General features: G+C 41.0%; 1 protein-coding gene across 1 annotated transcript; it reads right to left on the minus strand.

The window, feature by feature from the left end:
* Positions 1-1,597: 1,597 nt before the first annotated feature.
* On the minus strand, positions 1,598-20,226 carry LOC103778606 (glycine dehydrogenase (decarboxylating), mitochondrial; the record flags this gene model as incomplete). The annotated part of the gene is made up of 11 exons (XM_008946202.1): positions 1,598-2,238; positions 2,808-2,888; positions 3,563-3,735; positions 4,867-4,962; positions 6,245-6,356; positions 8,044-8,185; positions 8,800-8,912; positions 9,371-9,520; positions 10,384-10,509; positions 19,098-19,173; positions 20,084-20,226. Coding segments are annotated over 11 exons (1,356 nt in total), but the record flags the coding sequence as incomplete, so codon positions are not given.
* Positions 20,227-20,619: the final 393 nt, after the last annotated feature.

Raw genomic sequence — 20,619 nt, forward strand, 5'->3', positions numbered from 1 at the left:
ACAAAACAGCAGCTCAGTATTCTGTGGGGAAATTAGATGTAATTTTCACCTTTGTAACAATCATTGCACCTGTGCAGTAAGCACCGAAGTCTTGTGGCTTTTTACTTAATAGTTAAGGGCTCTGAAATATATTATACCTTTTAATGCTTTTTTTTTTCTGTTTGATAGTTTTTACCAGTTAATTGATATAAATTTGTCAGTCTGAGGTCAACAATGGGAAGTTCTCTGCTTAATACAAGAATATGTAAACCAGTTTTATTATATATCTTTTCAGTGATGGGCACAATCAAGCAGCATGAAACTGCCTTTAACAAACATTAAAAAGTACCTTGACAAGACTGTGGAATTAGACTGGCAACACAGAAAGGCTGTCCTTTCCTCACATTACAAGTTAGCAGTGTGTTTTCACAATTTTTTCACCCTTAATGCTGTATCGGTGGCTGTTTTCCACACTGTGTATTTAGATGTTTCGGGACCTAGGTGCAGTCTTTCATATCAAAACTGTGATACCTGGTCTAACCTGATTTTAATGAAATCCATTCCTGTCACTTGTCATCTGCAATCTCTTTGTGTAATTAAAGCTGCCCCTGAAGTCATAAGGTAGGTAGGTAATGAAAAGGTTGCAGTTCTAAGCCTTTTATAGTGAAGGACACAAACGTACAGTCATTAGGATAGTGTTGTGAACACCAGCCTCATCTGTGTCTCTTCAGAGAAAGCTCCCAGACTTCCATAGGGTGCATGCAGACCTTCAAGAAGAGGTTGAATGGTGGTTGGAATGAGCATGACCATGCAGTCCTATCCCCAGTCTGAGTGTTACGTCAGAACCTGCTTCATCATTCACCACAACCCTGCTTGGTGTGGCTGGATGAGTTTGTCTCTACAGGAGATGCTCACTTGCATCGAAGGCAATGCATGTGCATGGACCCACCTTTCAAATGTGCTCCCAGCACAGGTGGTCTGGCTGTGTCACTGCTGGGAAGATGGGCTTTATATAAAATGGACCAGCAGAACCAGATGAGAAGAGGCTCTTGCTTAAGGTCTGTGTTGTGGCTACTAAGTAACTGAATGTGGTGGACAGTGTGCAGCAACAGCGCTCTGGTCTCATGGTGCTGTTGGTATTCTTGGAGGGCCAGAGCTAAACCTGTCAATCAGTTTTTACACAAGCTGCAGACTTGCCTGAGAAAGCAGCTTGAGTGCACTGTATAAACCAAAGCCAGTGTACAAAATAAAAGAGATGTGCAAAACTGTGGAAAGAGAATACTTTGTTAGACAAGATCTAACTCATAATAAGCAGCTCACAGTCTGTTAGAAAAGGTGTTTCATGCCTTTTCCATAGCAGGAGGAGAGGATCAGATGGGACTACAACGAAAAACTGATGTGATATAGAAAAAAAGTTGTTTGTTACTGCTCAGTAAAACTGATCATTCTAGCTTATTAAAAAAATCAGAGATTTATTTCCCTATCATCTGTCAGTATTTTGCTTTTTGTAGAAGCTGTCACTGCTGTGGCAATCTGACAAATCAGAACGTAAGCTTCATAATTTCATACTGCTCTGCTAGATAAATCCAGCTGAAAAGTTAAAATTCAGAACATGACAACACATAGAATTCTGACTAAGTTTATTAGAGTACTAACATTGGTATGTGAAAAACCTAGTATGAAAATTACCACTATCAGTGCTAGTGGTAATACATGAAGTAAATGAAACTATCTACTTCATCTTTTTTTACACAATATAAAAAAAATTACTCCTGCAGTTAATATTCATTACTATTGCCTTATGCATCTGCTTCTCCTCTACTTTTTTTAACTGTATCTTCCAGGACACTTTGCAGATTAGGTGTTAATTGTTAAAACTTTAGAACAAAACAGACAAAATGCTCAATCAAGGCAACTTCAACATCAACTGCTGTGAAACTATCACGTTTTGTTTACACCTAACATATTGATTGTATTTACATTTCAACTAAGCAGTGATTCAATTAACAAACGTGGTGATTATCCAGGATATACACAGTATATAAATCCCCTATCAAGTCTGGGAGGAAAAGGCCATCCTGATGGACTCAGAAATCCAGGCAGCTGGAAGCAGTCTTATGAAGATGCTCTCTTCTGTTCAGAGAAGGGAGATTCATAGGCTTCCATTGGTGGGCAGGTACAAACCAGATGTTGATCTCCATATATGTCATCAATGCGAGCAATTGTGGGCCAAAACTTGCTTTCAGGCTTCACAAATGGCTAAGTACAGAAGAAAAAAACAATTTTAATTTTTCTGCCAAGCAAATCCATACAATTGTAATAGACATTGGAAGTTTTAAGGATGGCAAATGCTGGAAAAGTGGATTTTTTTTTGAATGGAAGTCATACTTTAAATCTATTTGCAGTCACTGAATGTTAACAAGCGTGTATAAGAAGAGTTGGCAGTCAAAAAAAGTTTACATTTTGAAGCAGTACAAGTATTTGGTAGAGGACATGGTTGCAAAGAAACAGTTGTCATGGCGTAAAAGTAAACTGACCCTTTGAATAACTGGCTTACAGACAGGGACCAGGGAAAAGTGGAGGAGTCTACCGAGGCCTGTGCTGTTCAATATAGTTATAATGTAATCTATAAAAGAAGGTGCCAAACTTCACAGGTGCAGTTAAATTCTTCCTCTTTGAAATACTACGTAGCAATGAAATACAGGCAATTCAGTTACAAGTGAGAAAAGTTACATTTAGCCATTAAGACTGTAGAAACAACTTTGTGTGGTGCAAAAAAAAGCACATTTAGGGATTACTACACTGTTAGGATCCCATTATTTACTCACCAGTGGGAATGCTGCCACTTCTCTCGAATAAGGACGATCCCACTTGGAAGAAGTGACACAGTTCAGAGTATGTGGTGACATCTACAAGCAAAACTACATGTTTAGAACATGGAATTACTGAATTCAGCTGAACCTATCAGTACTAACCCTCCTTCAAGTTCACATTACAAAATATAAATAGTTACTGTCCAGAGAGTCTCTTGAGAATACCATTTCTTTGGGAGAAAAAAAATGCAGACTTAAAGGAGGAAGCAAGTCAGTATCTGGATTTTTTTTCAGTTTACCTGAACATGCTACCCAAGGTGTGAATACGCTTCCAACTTTTCACTAAATCTCCTCAGTATTTAAAAATGCTGTACAGCATTGAAAGAGTTGAACAGAACTTGAACCTACAGCAATTCTGTGCCACAGTGGCTAAAATAATACTTTTGGTTTTACTGTTAGTTTTAAGGTCGTTCCAATTCTCTTCTTGAACTAGATAAAGACGTATCTCTCCATTAATTTGAGATTGCCTGGAAAATTGTAGATCATGTGCTTACATAAGTAACTTTCTCTAGTCTTTCAGCAAAGGCCAAACTTCTGACTTGAAAAAGTCAAAATGCAAAAAGCTTTAGATTTCTAAAAATGTCAAATTTCAAGAATTTTATGTGTTCAGTGTTACACATAGTTCAAGAGTACTGAAAGACCAGGAAGCGGTCTCATGTAGTCTCAACAGTTAAACTGATGCTGGTAACTTGCTCTACATGCCATCTTACCTTTAGTGGATTAATTTGGGGGTCCATTCTGCCCTCTTCTATATCAGCAATTTCCTGCCTAATACTGATCATTGCATCACAAAATCTGTCCAGCTCTGCCTTGTCTTCAGACTCTGTTGGTTCGATCATAAGCGTCCCTGCCACTGGCCAGGACATGGTGGGAGCATGAAAACCTGATAGAGAAGAAATCGGTTACTGACAACAGGTCAAGAGTTAACATATATGCATTAGCTGTCAACCGATTCTCAAATTCAGCCCTTTCTACAATCTGCACAGGACTAAACTCATTGGTAGTGTTGCCAGTATCTTAGTTTTTGACACTGGAAAGTAATGCCATTGTATTTCTTGCAATAAATTACATACTGATACAATGAAATGCTCTTAAAACCTGCTCTTTCTGCTTTGTTACTGTTCAGCCCAAAGCATATTGCTTCTCTCCCAGGTTATTTCTGTAGAAGTGTTTTGTCACTTTACCTGCTGAGTGGCAAATTGAGATGGGTGTAGATTTCTGCACTGAGAAGCAAGGCAAAAAGAAAAGGTGATCTCATGACTCCCTTCCTGCAGTACCACTTATTACAGCCTCACGACACTTCTCATTTGGCTGCACAGGATGGAACTTTACTAAACCTAGCCGTGTAACTCGCCTCCATACCTACTGAAAAGTCTATTTAAAGTGGTCCATGCTGTTTAAGGCCATAGCAGCCATCTTCCACTTAGAAATAACAGAAAGAGTGGGGGTTCTTGGACTAGTTCACTGACAAGGCATTACTGGTTAAGGTTTTAACAGCTTTTATGCATATCTGTTAGAACCACAGTTGCACAGGTTCAAACAGTTCAATGGGTCATCTTGTCTGGCAGCCAAAGAGTAGCCACAATCAGATTCTTCAGAGCACGTGTACAAAACTGCATAAACTGTGTCAGGATGGAAGTGTTCAAATCCTATTATCCTACTTCAAAAGTATTTTTCTTGTCCTCCTTTTCTTTACATTTTCTTTTTTTTTTTTTTATATCTTTTTAAGCTCTTGTCTCCAACCCACTTGCTCCCATGCTTAAGAGCAATGTAACCACAAATTTGAAGGGGCAGTTTACAAAAGTGGGGAGGTAGCATCAGACTTCTAAGCAGCTACTACAACTTGATGCAGATGTCTCTCTACACCCTTAATGTGCATGAGGAGACCTGAAATGATCATGACAGATTCACCATCCATAAACACATGATTAGAATGCTTCTGTCTCCATTTAGAAGACAATTAGGAAATTCTCACTCAGGCTGTTTTTTTTTAAGAAGAAACATTTGACTTTACCATAATCCTGAAGTCTCTTAGCAAGATCTACAGCTTCAATGTTAGCAGTTTTTTTGAAAGGTCTTGTATCCAGAATGAATTCATGGGCTACATAACCTGTGAAAAAAGAAGCATATACTACAATTACTTATTAGCAAAATAATGCAATCTACCAAGCAGTCTACTGATTGGTTTTATGGAGAACATGAAAAAAAAAATTAAAAATACTGACTTCGGCAAAACCTCAAACCTGAGAAATTATCAAATAAGAGACAGAAATGTCAGTAACTGAAGATGGCCCCCTGAGTCCCATGTCATATTAAGAAAAGGCCTCTTTTCCAAATCAGAGCTAGGAAAGGGTGGTCAAAATATATAATTTACAGGTACTCTGAAAAATAATTTGGTTTATCAGTGGCCCAACACTATTTGGGTCTTAGGCTATCCTGAATGAGCCAAGTACAAGATAATCAGTTTCATGTTATGCAGGAGGAAAGCTCAGATTTGGTATTATATAGAAGTTAAAGACATAAGTTATCTAAATTTATAGCCATGATCCTGGAGAACCTTGTTGATTTTCATTGCTATATCCTTCAAAATTTGCAGCTTCACTTCTGTGAGGAAACAACATATTCTCTTACAATGCAGCCTGCAGGTTTAGCCAAGGTATACTCCATTAAATTTCAGACATATTTTTACAAGCACAAATATAGCACTCAAATGTTCTTTGGTGCCACCCAGCTTTAAAAACTGAAATAGCATTCTCTGATTGTTACTGTAACAGATCTTTCACCTCTTCCTTAGTAATTCTGTCCTGCTGCAAGGGACAGCAGGACAGAAGGGAGAGAGGATGTAGGTAAAGAATTTTGCATTGTCAAGGGGATTCTCCCCCATCTCACAAAGGAGAATGAGAATAAGGAGTGGAAATGAGATAAATCTGGGGTGGGTTTTTTTGTGTTTTTTGTTTGTTTGTTTGTTTTTTGGGGGGGGTGGTTTTGTTTGTTTGTTTGTTTTCTTTTTTTTAGAGAAAGAGTGCAAGAGAAAGTACAGGTCCAAAAATTGCTTCCAGTTCTTAAACTGTTGTGCCACTGATTATGGGAAATTCAGAGGTCTCAACTTCATTGCTTCTCCTTTTTCTACTTTTTCATTGTACTCTGTCTTTTGGCATAATTTTATCTAATTACAAACACACACTTTTTCTTCTACTTCCAAGTATGTCCATTTCACTGCAGTACCTCACAGGAGCAGTGTGGCAGGTTACTTCTCTCCTCATGAACAACATCAGGAAAAGTTTGTGATGCAGCTGTCACATGGCATTAAAAGAGAGCCATATTGCAACCCAATCTGTACACTAGGCAAAAAACCCAGTTTTGCAGAAGAAAATAAATCATCCAATACTTGCCTTTTGCTCCTTTGAAAAGGATTTTGTAGTGCTTCTCTAGCCTCTTTGCCATGTAGTTTGCATTTAGTATAGCAACTTCAGAAGCATGTTTCAGACCCTTTGCTCCCATTGTCTGAAAGAGGAATAACATGAAGAAACAGATCTAAAACAACTCCCAAGCAAGCTAAGTGTGTTCTTGTACTGGGAAGCATGTCAGACAACATACAGCACCTTACTGTACCTGGCTAGTTTTAAGGCAGTCACACTGCTATTACACTTTTCCACACTACACTCACAGAAAAGCCCTTACTTGAGAGCAACATCAATATACATACCTTATGAAACTGCTTACTGTGTAAGAGTTTTTGCTTCAAGTCAGCAAGTGAATAACCCAAACATTTCCTCAAACTAAGAATTCTGAAGGGACTTTCTTCTGAAGAGAAAAGTGAGCAGAGCTCAAGAATGTCATCATCACACTTGTAAGGTCTGCACACATTGCTTGTCACCATCCTTACCTCCCAGGGAAGGTGCATTCAGATTGCTGCCCAAAAAGCTATCTTTACTGTCTGTGCAGATTATCCCAGCAGATCAAACCCTGCTTGCTGGTGTGAAAGTCAGAAATAATACTGTGCATTAACAATGACCAGAGCCAAATGAACACAGATGCACTTCTTTCTCTTTTAAAGCACCGCAAAAGGACAGTGCTAGAATTGAGCTGTGGTTCAATTTTTTAACACTGCACTTAGAAGTTAAGTTGGCAAAGGAGAAAGTGAAACAGCCTTCAAGGTAGCCCCTTTAAATGGGACAGTGTAAACAGATGGTACTTTGCACTGCAAAGAAACAGCTTCTCGTAATATTTTCTACAGTTTGAATATTCTGTAATACCCACAAGTGATTTTTACCCACAGCTTAAAAGCCACCATGGAAGTTGGACCAGCTCATATTTGTTTGTTTCAAATTCCACAAGAGCTGGCTTCCCTGAGTGCAGAAGCTTCCATGGTTAGAGTATCAAACTGGCTACAGGGTATTCCAAATAAGGCTGCCCTTAAGTTCATCATTCCAACTCTTCCTCTGACTGAAAGCTTTAAATGTTTCTCAGAGTCCCAGCACTCTCTCTTCTAAAACCAAACTTGAATCTACTCTCATCTCTGTTGGCTGAATACTTCCATATATGTAAACAAATATTTGCAGGCTTATCACTACATTGCAAGGCATTAAAAATTTATATACATCATGCTCAAGCTGTCTTATATCCAAAGCCAAAACAAACTTCAGTTTTCAAATTCAGTAACATCCCATGGAATACAAGTTCTTATTAAACAGATTTAGGAAAGTTAAATGTTACACACAGGTCAGGTATAACAACACAATCATACAAATAAATGCAGCTACAACAAAAAAATATTCTCAGAAGAACACTAACTGCAAAGAAGCTTTTAAACATGAAAACTTTCATGGCAGAGCCAGTGGAGGGGGGGCAAGCACGACTGCAGCTTTCTGCCTTGTGTCCACCTGTCTCAAGAATTATTGCAGACAAGAGACAGAAGAACCAAGCAGGCTGCAGAGGTGCAGCAGCTGTCCTGCCACACCTTCCTCCTGCAACGGATGGCAGTAGGCTGTTCCACTGTCCTACTGGAAAATAAGGAGCTTCAAAGGATCCAAGTAACCTATGAGCATGCCGTAGCCATATGCATTTCAGTCTGTCCAAACACCTTACAAGGAGCTGCTCTTAAACTTCTTCATGTGGTCCCAGTGGTCCTCAGACTTGCTGAAACAGAAACAGATCCTCAGCTGACACTCCTTATGAACAGTCTACGCACCTTGATATAAACCCAGGAAATGGGCAATATAGCACTGGAACCCCAAGGTGCAGCACTGACAGTACCCAAAGAACATGCATCCTTCTCCAGCTGTATTTTGATGACAGGGTGAGTGGGCAAGTAGGGAGCCAAATGTTTCTTCCTAAAACAAAAACATTAATTTTAGAACTTCAGTGTGTGCTCCTCTGTTACCATTTCTGGACAGTTTTAGCAGTAGCTTCTCTTCACCTTCCCTTCAAACACAGTTCTCCAGGAAGCAGACTTCTTGTATTCTTCAACAGAAAGTTTATTAGCATAACAGGTGACAATGGAAGATGGCACTCAGTTTTCAACATATCACAAAATACTCATGCAGCTACCCAAATCAAAATTATTTATTTTAAAGATTATTTTCTTTCAAAGGAATATGATTGCCCTACAGGATAGATTCATACAGTCCACGTACCACTTCTGTGTTCTAGACCATGTACAGTATCAGCCCTCAAAGTCCACAAATCACCTCTTCATTTTCTCAGAAAACAGACTGCTGAGCGAGGTCTACCATACACACTAAAGGGCCGGGTTTGGGAATACTCAAGAACCGAGCTTACCATTCATGAGATCAGCACATGACTATTCTGGGGAAGGACAAAAGTTTACAAACAACAGTACCCTTCTCCCATTCGTGGCTCTACTTCAGTGAACTGCCAACCAAGATTCATTAAGGGATTTTCTTTTTCTTTAAATTAAAGAAAAGGCTAATAAAGAGATACTTACACTCCAATCGGTCCCATTCCAGGTCCTCCTCCTCCATGGGGAATGCAAAAGGTTTTATGAAGGTTTAAATGAGAGACATCAGAGCCGTAATCTCCAGGACGACACAGACCCACCTGTGAAGGGAATACTCCATCTCAAGATATTCTTTACATGCCATTTTAAGACCTATTACTTCACTCAAGATAAATTGATAGAAAAAGATGTTACATTTTTCTGTTATTCTTTAATATGATACATCATAAACAAGGATTGATGCAAACAATTTTTTACTCTAGGAACTCTCACTCATATCTGTAAAGACTCTCTTTGATAAAGACTAGCCAGACCAAGCCAGTTTCAGTAAACAACCCATATATCTTACAACACATTTCAGGGCAAAAGCAGATAAAAGAGAATTATTTTCATCACTTGATTTTTATTGATGTTCTTGAAATCCCACCTCCTACCCCAAACACTGTGCTACCTTGTGAGGAACTTGTGTTATGGTCTGAACTGAGTACTGCTGTGCTAGTTTTATTCCAAGGAAACATATACTCCCAGTTGTAACCAATCTACCTAGGAGATTTTGTACCTGGGCATTCATATTTGCTCCATCTAAGTAAACCTGGCCTCCATGTTTGTGAATCAGGTCACACACATCTCCTATCTCCTCTTCAAACACACCATTGGTGGAAGGGTATGTGATCATGATGGCTGCCAAGTTCTCTTTGTGCTTGTCCACCTGTTGGCATGGACGGACAGACAGAAAAGGGTCATTGAGGCTCCTAAAGCTTGTTAAGAGAAGGTTATTAAAAAAATATGTAATTAAGATCATCAAGTGTTTTACAGGTGAGAAGCAAACCTATCAACAGGTAATAATTTAGAGTCAGCAAAAGATACTCAGTTCTTTCCTTCAGCAATGCCTATGGAAAGACTGTTTTCTCAATAAATCAGAACTTTACATCTAGGAAGAAGGCACGGTATTAAAAGATGTATGTATAGCAGTAACCTGTGGGACCTTAAGACAAGCCAGGTGAAATGTCTGGCCTTCAAAGAAATGTGATCTAATGACCATCCCCCTACTTTCAGCAATAGTTCCATGACTACCATAAAAGCCAGCTCAAATATGTGCATTTGGAAATGTGTTCTGCTAATCCTTTCGATTCCCAAGATTCACCTGCAGCCACTCTAACCAAGAAAGTGAAAAAAGTTGCCTAGCAACACCCTTCCCAGCAGAGATGGGCCTGAGCTTTGCTAAACAAAGGCTAAGTGCAGTTTCAAATGCTTCATGCTCATGAACATGCTTCATTCATTTTAAATACTAGAGGTAGACCAAAAGGGTCTGCTGAAAAGAGCCTGCTGTATTGAAAGACCCTCTAAACCCACTCGTACACCAAAGATCCTCAAACTAAAGGAAATCTCACAACTGTCACGTGACTAATGTCTGAGCACAAAAAGGGAAATAATTTCCCAGCCTTTTCAAGTATGTATTCACTATTATTGCCCTGTTTTCTCTCAAAGAAAAATCTGATTCAGCTGCCAACACTATTACCTGTAGAGAAGAAGCAGTGTTCCTGCCTCAAAAATAAAAGATTAAATACTTACCATTGCTTTTAAATGAGGGATGTCAATGCTCCCATTTTTATCCACTTCAATTGGCTGAATCTTCATCCCTGCCATTTGTGCACTTGCTGGATTTGTACCATGAGCAGATTTAGGAATAAGGCAAACCTGAGAAGGGAAAAAGAAGGAAGGGGTAAACTATAACTTGTTAAAAAATCTTGGGTAAAAAAACTATCTTTGCTGCAGAAGTCATATTTAAGACTGTAGTTCCAAAATATTATCTCAGATGCTCACATTTAAAACCCTTTCATCCTCTTTTTTTTAAGGATTTTTTTTTTTTTACAGTAATCAGTCTCCATATGTACAATGACTTGAAAGGAAAACCTATCAAATTTCAACTTTCTGCCTCATCCTCAGCATTTTCTTCTGTATTCTGTTCAAAACTAAAATTTAGACTCAAATATTTTTGCTCTAGATAGGAAGTTTCAGATGGCTACTTAAATGCTTTATGCAGTTCATAAAAAAAAAAAAAAAAAGAGAAGTGATTTTACTTAAATGTAGGTTCTTGCTACTGCTAGTTAGGAAATGGAGCATAGGCTACTTCCAGATATTTGCTAGGAACTCCACCCCTTCTAAAGGCAGCATCTATACCTTTTCTAAAACAATTGCTTGCTTATGTTCAAGGAGGATATCGAAACATTTGTCTGTTACAGTTCTCTTGGAAGGATTAATTTCACTAAGTTTTGCAAGTTCCTCAAACTTAACTGCATTAAATAACTGACAGCAAGGCATTTTCTTTTCATGGAAAACTGTACAATGGTCTCTACTTCATGTTCCATAGAGATGGTGAGAAAAAATGTTGATTACTTTAAAAGCTATTCCAAGGAACAGACCTATCTGTCTCAGCACCTGGATATTTGCTCCTCTTTCAGTAGAACTGTCCATGTTGTAGCGTACAGCTGCGCTGAAAGGAAACACGGACATCCCACCCCAGTGCTGGGAAGCTCTGCAGCACATCTGTAGCCATTGTAGCTGCACAGCAGAAATGTAAAGGGAGTCTAGCTTGCCATGCAGCCCTTTGGGGCTGCATCTGCAGCTGTTGGGTATGGACTTTATCAGCTAGGCAAAAAAGTGGACAGATATGAGCTGTCAGTTAATGCCAGTACTTTTTTTCCACAAGAGAGCACCAAATGCAAATGAGATCAACTGGAAGAAGCATCATTTACAAGTTGATCCACTTTCTCCAGCCCAAGAGAAAAACATCACTTTAGTTGAAATGTCAACATTTTGTGGTCTTTCTTATTCTCTTTTTTTCCCCCAAGATTATTGTGATTTTACTGTAATATCTGATATCTGTTAAGTGTGAGTAACTGCAAGCAACCCCCAAGCTCTCTTCTTTCTAGTTAACCTCTGGACATCTCTGAGCATAGAAGGACCATAGACACTCACAGAAGCCCAAGGATCTTAGATAGGATAAGAGAAACAGCAAAGTATATGTGGATAATCAGAAGGTAACTGTCCAAGGAATAAGATTTCTACCTCATTTCCTTTCCCACTGAGTAAAACTACTCACAAAACAAAGCTTGTAATTGTAAAGAGTGGCTGAATTCCAAATAGCCTGAGATGATTTGGATGTACAAAAAAAGACAGAACAAGACAACACTCACTATGCAATTACAGGTAGCTCCCTCACACAGAGGTTACAGTTCCCAGGAGGTCAGGACAATGACCATGCCTTTCTGAGGAGGCAAATGAGTTCTAAAGCCCAGTATAAAATCAGGTTTAAAAGACAGGGATACTACTGCACTAAGGACTTTTTTTCCTACCATTTAAAGCCAGCTGTCCGAGTGTGTAAAGGAAGGTCTAACTAATCTAAGATGTCCAAGAAGTTTTTGATGTGGTCTCAGAAAATGTTCCTAAACTAATTTCCAGTGGGGTAAGTGGGAAGATTCACATGGATAAAAATTTCATGACAATACAAGAAAAAAACCTGAAAGATAAACAGTCAGTTTTCACTGCAGAAAAAGGTCATCGTAATAGAACATTTTAAGTATCTGTGCTAGTTCCTTAACATTTTCCCTTATTTATAGTTGGTTTAAAATGGAAATATACAGTGAAATGCCAAATATTCTGCTAATCAAAAATCACCCAGGTCACTAAGGGAACTGATTGTATAGTTCAGAAAAGTAATATTCAAAACACAGTGTCCTGCAGCCAGACATCTAGAACACTACACAAGGAAACAGATCTTAATGGTACACATCTAGGACCACAGTTTTGAACCGATCATCTTTCAAAAGATCTTGCAGTGTTGCAGGGGGAAGAAAAAATGCAACTGCATTAAAAACTAGAAAGTAAACCAAAAAAAAGGAACACAGAAGCTCTGAGGATAGCGATGAGATGGCTTTTTTGAGAAAGATGGATAAATAACTAGAATCCAACTAGGGAAACAGAATGAGGATGGACAAGGATAAAACAAACCCCTCAGAATTAACACAGTATGCCAGCTGTGAACAGGGAAGAACTGCTCATTATCTTTTAAGAGTGAGAGTATTAGATGAAACTGTAAGCAGTCAAGTTCAGTCAAGTTCCAAAAAATAAGAGAAAGCATATCTTATGAGGAAATATGATTATATGATAATGGGTGATGAAACTGCAGAATGTTTTCTCCAAGATACTGTAAATATCAGAATTTCCCTCATAAAAGATAAAGGGATCAGATTTAATTTTTAAAAAAATGTACAAGCAGTACCTTAGGATTCACTTAAAATAGAAAGTTCCCACACTAAAGATGTGCAGGTGCTGGGGCTGTGTGCTGGGTATCATTGTATACCTGGTTTGTCCTTCTGCTCCTCATTGCAAGAGGAGTCTACCAGTTGGCTATTGACCACTCTAAGACTAGATGCTGGGACTGACAGACATTTGGTCTGGGGTAATCTGGCTGTTCTTCTATCACAAGCATCTCTCCAAAATGAAACTTTTACCACTAACTTCTCACATTTACGTATTTCAACCTATTTCACTTCCAGTTAAACTCATACCTAACACTTCCAAATAATGCAGCCTTCCTGCCAGGCACCACAGATTATTCAGAACACATCCAGATTTTTCAGCTATAACTGCCTGGCATTGAATGCAAATAAAGAATTCTCTTCAAAAGAAAACTGGAATTCAAAATTTTACTTAAAATAGTGTGCCACTAAGAGCTGATTCCTCTTTGGTGTTAACTACAGTTATATCACCTCTCAGGTTTACAAGAACTCAATTTTGTCAGGTTACAACGGTGTAGCTGAGAAGCGATTCCTTAAGGTCAGATTTTCAGGAAGTTGATATAGAAGTGTATACAAATCAAGGCTTCAAACTCTAGTGTCACCGACTGAGATGATCCTCAGTTAATCAAACTGGATTTGCATTATTCATCTAGAGTTTTTGTGGCCCTTGTGAAGCAAGGTTACCTCCACATATCCTACAGAAATTTATTTGAAACAGTTTGATTGGACAAGAACGGGATGAACCTACAGACTTCTGTGAGTAGTTACCGAGGTATACAAGAGGCTTGTCTGCTTCTTCTGTCAGGAGTGGCTATACTGGGAACCAACTCATGTTACAAGCAGTGTAAGTTTTAGATAATCTGTTGCTGTTCCCTTGGAGAGGGTGTGTCATACCAGCCTTAAAAAGCAAAAATAAATGTCATTGTTCATTTTCTTTTGAGGCATGGACATCTGGGCCGAGACCCACCTTACTTAGGATCCAAATCACTGTTTCACATTCCTGAGTTGCCTGTGGGATAGCTTTAGTGGTTAGGTTCATCCCTCGATCATGAGCCTAATCCAGCCTTTTGTCCCTAAACATCCTGATGCTTCATGGGCTCACTGAGCTATGAGTAACTCACCCTTAAGTTCCTAGTCCAGGTCTACCGGAGTCTCTTCAATTCTGGCAGCCTGGTCTACCTGCCTGTTGTTTTGGTGTTCAGTGGTGCTGTCCTTGGGCTTGTGAGCATATGTATGACATGCACTTTTACAGTAATGCCTCCTACCCAGGCATCAATATCTTGCCAGAAGGAGTCTACCTCTGCACAGCCAGTTGGTCTGTTTCCAGTGATGCGGCCACTCTCACAGGGCATTTTCCACCATCCAGGAGTCAGTACTGACACACAATACTGGCTGCTTTTCTCGTCCAGCTATCTCTAGAGCCAAATTCTGCAAACTGGCTCAACTTGCCTTTTCGTTTGACAGCTTTGACAACATGTGGTGTAGTTTTCTACACAGTAGCCTTCCACTTCCAGTGGTTTCCTACAACACAACAGCATCCACTGGAAAACAGACCATACTGCTTTTCACCTTCTGGTAACACATTGTAGGGTAGCAACTCTTGCACATGGGTCACCTCCATGAGCAAGGCTTTGAAATTTACACCCTTTGATGAGTCCACGATCTCTTCTAGGATTCCTAGGTGGTTGGGGTTCCCCACGCAAGCCTGTTGTATGGCTAATGTTACCCACTTACTCTAAGCAGTGTCCTTTGAAGATCCAGAACAGCACAGGCAATGGTGGTGCCAAGAGGAGCTCTGCTTCTGCACCAACAACTTCTGAAACAACTTGCCCTCTCTCATACACTGCTAGTATCTCTTTTTCAGACAGATCTTCAATACCCCCAGCTCAAAAACCCTAAAGGCTGACCTTGTATTTCTCCAGGTGTTTTCTGTCAGAGGCTCCAGCTGAGGCTGTGCTCCCCAGCTGCAGCATACAGCAGGTTTCTTATAGGTGGTCCCATCTGGATGGGCCCAAGGGCTACCACACAAACTATCCCCATTTTGACCTGTTCAAAGACCTGTTGGTATTCAGGGGCCCACTCAAAATGGTTCTTCTTTAGAATCACTCAGTAGGGAGGGCTCACAAGCTGATTGTAACCTGGCATGCACATCCATTCTCCAGTAATCCACAATGCTTAGTCAAGCCTGTGTTCCTTTCTTGTCAGCTGGTGGGGACATAGTTACCACCTTAATGATTGCAGCCGGAGGTGTGTGACAATGTCCAGCTTGGCTTTTAGTCCCAAGGACTGGATCTCTCCTGCAGATGCTCTGACCGTGCTTTGGTTTTGTGGCAACACCAGCTTTCTGAATGACCTGGATTATTCACAAACACCTTCTCTGCTGTGTTGCACCATCCCTGCACTGCAGGTGTTCAGGGGCTTCACCCTGTTCCAGTCAAAGACTGACAAGGCAGGTGAGGCTGTGCCTTCCAGCACTGGTGTTGTTGGTTCCAGGTGTATTGGACACCTCTCCATATAAAAGCAAACCATGGTCTGCACTCTGCTGCCAAAGGGATAAAGAATTGACAATATCAATTGACTGCTTGGCTGCCTGTGACTCCCGTTCATGCTGGAGTTCTAGCTTGTCCCACACAGCAGCACTCACTGGAGGTACCCCTTCATTCAGGCCATGACAGCCCACTGTTAACTTCCACCCTCTGTCAGACTTCTGCACTGATCTTATGGGACTATTGAAGGGTTAAGTCTTGCTTATCATTCTTTGGCTCTCCAATAGATGAATCAACTTACAGAGGGTCACCAGGGAGTCTGAACTGGTGCAACCCTGCCACTAGTGCCCCATCATGGTAGTAATCAGCACCTGCTGTTTTCATGCAGCAACCCTACAATGCAGAGGCCAGGCAAGGCAGACAGTCACTTAATCTTTCCATCCAGTATGGCTACAGCAAAGGCCCATCAGTACCTTCCTAGGTTTTTCAAATACCCTCCTCGGAGGCAGTCTATGCCAAGGATACATGGAGACTCTGGGCCACCACCATAGGATGCTTCTCCCATTTGTTACCTGTTACACTCGTCTCAGCATCTAGCACACACAACTGTTGGCATCCACCTGACACTCCACAAATCCAGATGGGTCCTGCCCCATCCCACCCAATGGCATTATAGTACACTGTGTACCACTATCCACCAAAGCCTTATACCCCCATAGATCCAACATGCCAGGCCATCAAATCCATACAGTTCATTAATCTCTGTCATCCATTTCCTCCACTTAGCCAGAGGGAGGGACCTGTTACTCCTGATTTTAGTATTTGCTTTGTGACTCTGTGGTGTCAGATCAGGAGTCCCTTCACCCAACTCAGGATGAGAGGCATTTTCAGACCTTATTCTGTGTCTGATGGACTTATAGTTGCTTTCCACTGTCTTGGCAGCAACTAGTGTGGGCAGCCTTCTTGGTCGGTCCCTTCTTAGCAGCTGTCTTCCCCTGTAGTTCAGGTACATGGGCTTCTAGCTTGGAGGCTAGTGCATCATCCCTCTTCCTTGTGTCCTATCCCAGCCAGGAAAGAAGAAACAGAGGGTGCCATGTGGTGTGCACCTGTGGCAACCTTCTCCTCTGGCAGGGGGTAGGCTGACTCCACAGGGCACCCCTGACAGCCAAGATACTCCCTGTGGCGATAGGATTCTTTCTGAAACACCTTGGCAATGCGAGACAGTCTCTCCACAGTTGGTATCTCAAGGTATGGCCAGTCCATCATCACCAGTGCATGGGCATATGATACTGATACATTTTTGACAGACCTCCTCTACATGGTCCATGTGTACTGCATGTCCTGCAGATCTGTGGAGATCTGATTGTTATCCAGGTCACTGCAGATCACCATCACTGCTAATTATCTTAGATACTGAACACCTTCTTCAGCAGGGGTTCAATTCCCTCAGTAATTGGCATGATCACCCTTGAGACACCTCACACTCGACAGGAACCATCTCCAGAGGCTGCAGATTGTCAGCTGTCTTCTGATTTCTTCGTTGATCCCTGGTCCCTCGTGATAAATCCCAGCTGCTGGGCTTCCCGACCCTCAATTCCTGACTATCCCATGCAGCATCCTAGCATTTGAGCAACACAGCAGTAATATGCTTGCCTGGTTGGCCAACATAATTTTTCTGCCAATCTTGGATCTTGTTCAGGATTAGGGATGGGGTGGTTTCTGCCTCTTGGGTGACTTCTATCACTTCTTTCTTACATTTCCTTGCCAAAGGACTGTCTTTCTGATCAGACTCTTCTTCATCCTCCTTTACTAATTAATGAAACAGTTCCCCTGATGACTTTCACTACCAGTACTTCCTTTTCACTACTGGGGCAATCACCGTGGCTGTGATTTGGGTCCGTGTCTCAACTATTGTGTCCTTAAAGGCAGAGGCTCACTTTCCCCCTGCTGCTGTGATGGTACTAGAGAGAGGCCCCCCAGGCACAGGCCAAACCCCAAAAAAGTGCTAGGACCTGCTAGATCTCATTAGGGTAGGCAAGGCACCTTTCCATCAAATAGTGTGCAAATCCAATGGGATTACATGCCTGTTCAGGTGTAAAATCCCAGGTTATAGGAGCTGATAACAGCCTTAGACACCTGCCCAAACCCTGTGACACACCCCGTCTCCCAGCGATCAGCCACGTCCCAGCACATCTCTCTGTCATCTCAACAACAAATTGTTTGCTCTTAGGCCAAGACCAAACCAGGTTCCACACACCCAGCAAGAAGCCAACAATGTTAGACAGTACCATCAAATACATTATGTATGGAGCATAAAAAACTCAGGAGTCCATGCAACAGAGCTGGACAAGACCAGCTCTAAAGAGGGAGGTGTAACTGCTGGTTCTCTCCACAAGGCAGCTCACGCAGCACAGGAACAGCATCACAGCCAGGGCTGTATGCCAGTCCAGGCATAAGGCCAATGCTTTTATCAGAATGCTCCCAAGCACAGAGAAATACATTGAAAAGCAGCACAGCAAACAGCAAAGGCCAAAAGCAGCCATTAAGAAGCCCTAAAGCCTAATACACAGTAAAGCAAGCAAGCTCTGTGACCCACACAGGGGCGTGCCAGTTAACAAATTAACATGCTTAGTTCAAAACTGTCATTACCTCAAGCCCCACGCTGCATGCCAAAAAAGGACCATGACAGGCTGCCCCAGCCAATGGCCAAACACTCACACAGCTGCTCACTTATTCCTGTCTCACATGGGGTAAAGAGAAAATAGAAGTAAGGTAAGAAAACTCAAGAATTTAAAGAATGACAGTTTAACAGGGAATACAAAAGCCATGTGTGCAAGAAAAGCAAGAAGAGGAATTTATTCATTACTTCCCATGGCCAGGCACTCCCTGGAAGGCAGGATGGTTGCTTGGGAAGAAAAATGCCATAACCATGACCTATCCTGTTTCGCCCTCCTTGCCCTGACCTTTTATTGCTGAGCATGCCGTTATGCAGCATGTAACATCCCTTTGGTCAGTTTGGGTTACCTCTTCTGTCTGTGTCTCTCCCAGCTTCTCGCCTGCCCCTAGCCTATTGTCCTGTGAGGGGGATGGTGGGTGAGGCAGTGCAGAGTGGGAAAGACAAAGCCCTGACACTGTGCAAGCACTATTCAACAGCCAAGGCATTCCTCTGTAACCCACACTGCTTTAGTCACAAATCCAAAGCACAGCACCATATGGGCTGCTATGAATAAAGTTAATTAACTCCACCCCAGCCAGACCGGGCACAGTACCCAGCACTCGCACTTTAAGTAAGTCTCCTTTCCTCATTCCCATTGTTTGTAAAGAAAGGCTTCTAAGACTGTACCCAGGAACCACCAGAGAAGCAGGGAATACTGAAAACTTGTGACAGATGAGGATATGTAACCTAGGTTTCTCTCTAGGTGGGCCCTAGCCACTGAATCAACTCTCCTTTCCCCACTTCCCACCCAAAGCTCTTCCCCACATGAGTGTTGACACTTACAGTTCTATGACGTTCACCTTTTGCATTTAAATAAGCTTTGATGGCAGCCAAACCTGCATATTCTCCTTGGGCTCCACTGCAAGAGGAACACAAACCCTGTTACACAAGCACACAAAACAGAAAGTGCCAGATTTCTCTACTGAAACTTCAAAATTGTCCAGCCCCAGCACTAATCCTTCTCAATGGCTTTAGGCAAGTGTCAGCAAATAAAAAGAGGCACATCCCAATGACAAAATTACAAAATGGACAAGCATTAATTAACAGCTCTTGCCTCTTTTGCAAACAGTAGATGACAAACATGCCATTTTATGTGCTTACACTATGATGTTAAATCCTTTGGGTGACTGAGTTGATCCCTATTTCTCCATCTAGCAGTGAACTAAATGCTTGACTACAGAAAGGCAAACTAATACTGAAATGTTTAGTGAAGTGTACACAGTGAATCATAAGAAGTCCTCCAGTGACATCCTAAGTGTAAAGCAAGTTCTTGCTGCTCCTGTTGTATCATAAAACAGGCTGCAACAGTACTCACTCAGATCTGCTTTATTTATGTCAGTGAGCATGCAGATCCTAGACATTCTTCAGTCAAATCTAGAATTACTTAATACATCAAATACCAATTTCAACAACTATATAATTACCAGCTCATACAGCTTATTCCTATTTCAAATCTTTAATTTTAGCTCATAGGATGGTATCAGTAACATCAACGTTTTAAGCAAGCAATAGAAAAGAAATCAGCCTTCACAGAGTGGAACACATGGGGAAAAAAGACTGAAAGAACAGAAAAGACCAAATCATTAAACTTTTAGAAGAGGAAAAACAAAATAAGGTTCTGCACTTTTGAAAAAAAACAATTACTGTTATCATAAACTTGCATTCAAGGCTTCTCTTTGTCAAACATAACTTGACAAACTTGTATTTTTGCTTGTGCATTTTCTTTAGAGGTAAGTTTTTGAAATCATTGTGTAGAAAAAATTTCCTACCTGTTTGGTTGGAAGGAGATTTTGTCATAGCCAGTAATCTCACATAGGTCCTTCTCTAAATCCTTGAAAAGCTGCTGATACCCTTGAGCTTGATCCAGGGGCACAAAAGGGTGGATGTTGGCAAATTCTTTCCATGAAATAGGCTAGTTAGAAACAAACAAAAAAACCCCATGTGCTGTAACAAAAAAATTTCACACACAACTCTTACCTTGTTAAAACTCTGTGAAGGGAAGAAGTTGCCCTGTGCTCTAATAAACACCAAACATCTCTTGTGCATCAAGACAAATTCCCAAACTCATCATAGGATGCGGCCTGGCTGAACAGAGAGCTTTGGCTGAAACTCAAGTAAAAGAGGGAATTTATGGCCTTTGGAAGAAGGAGCAGACAATACAGGAGGACTACAAGGATGTAATGACATTCTGCTAGGAAAAATTAGAGGGCCCAAAGTGCAGCTAGAACTTAATCTGACTACTGCCATAAAAGACAATAAAAAATATTTCTATAAATACATTAACAGCAAATGGAAGCCTAAGGAG

The sequence above is a fragment of the Merops nubicus genome, unplaced genomic scaffold (genome assembly GCF_000691845.1).
Source record: "Merops nubicus isolate BGI_N331 unplaced genomic scaffold, ASM69184v1 scaffold39888, whole genome shotgun sequence".
Taxonomy (NCBI): domain Eukaryota; kingdom Metazoa; phylum Chordata; class Aves; order Coraciiformes; family Meropidae; genus Merops; species Merops nubicus.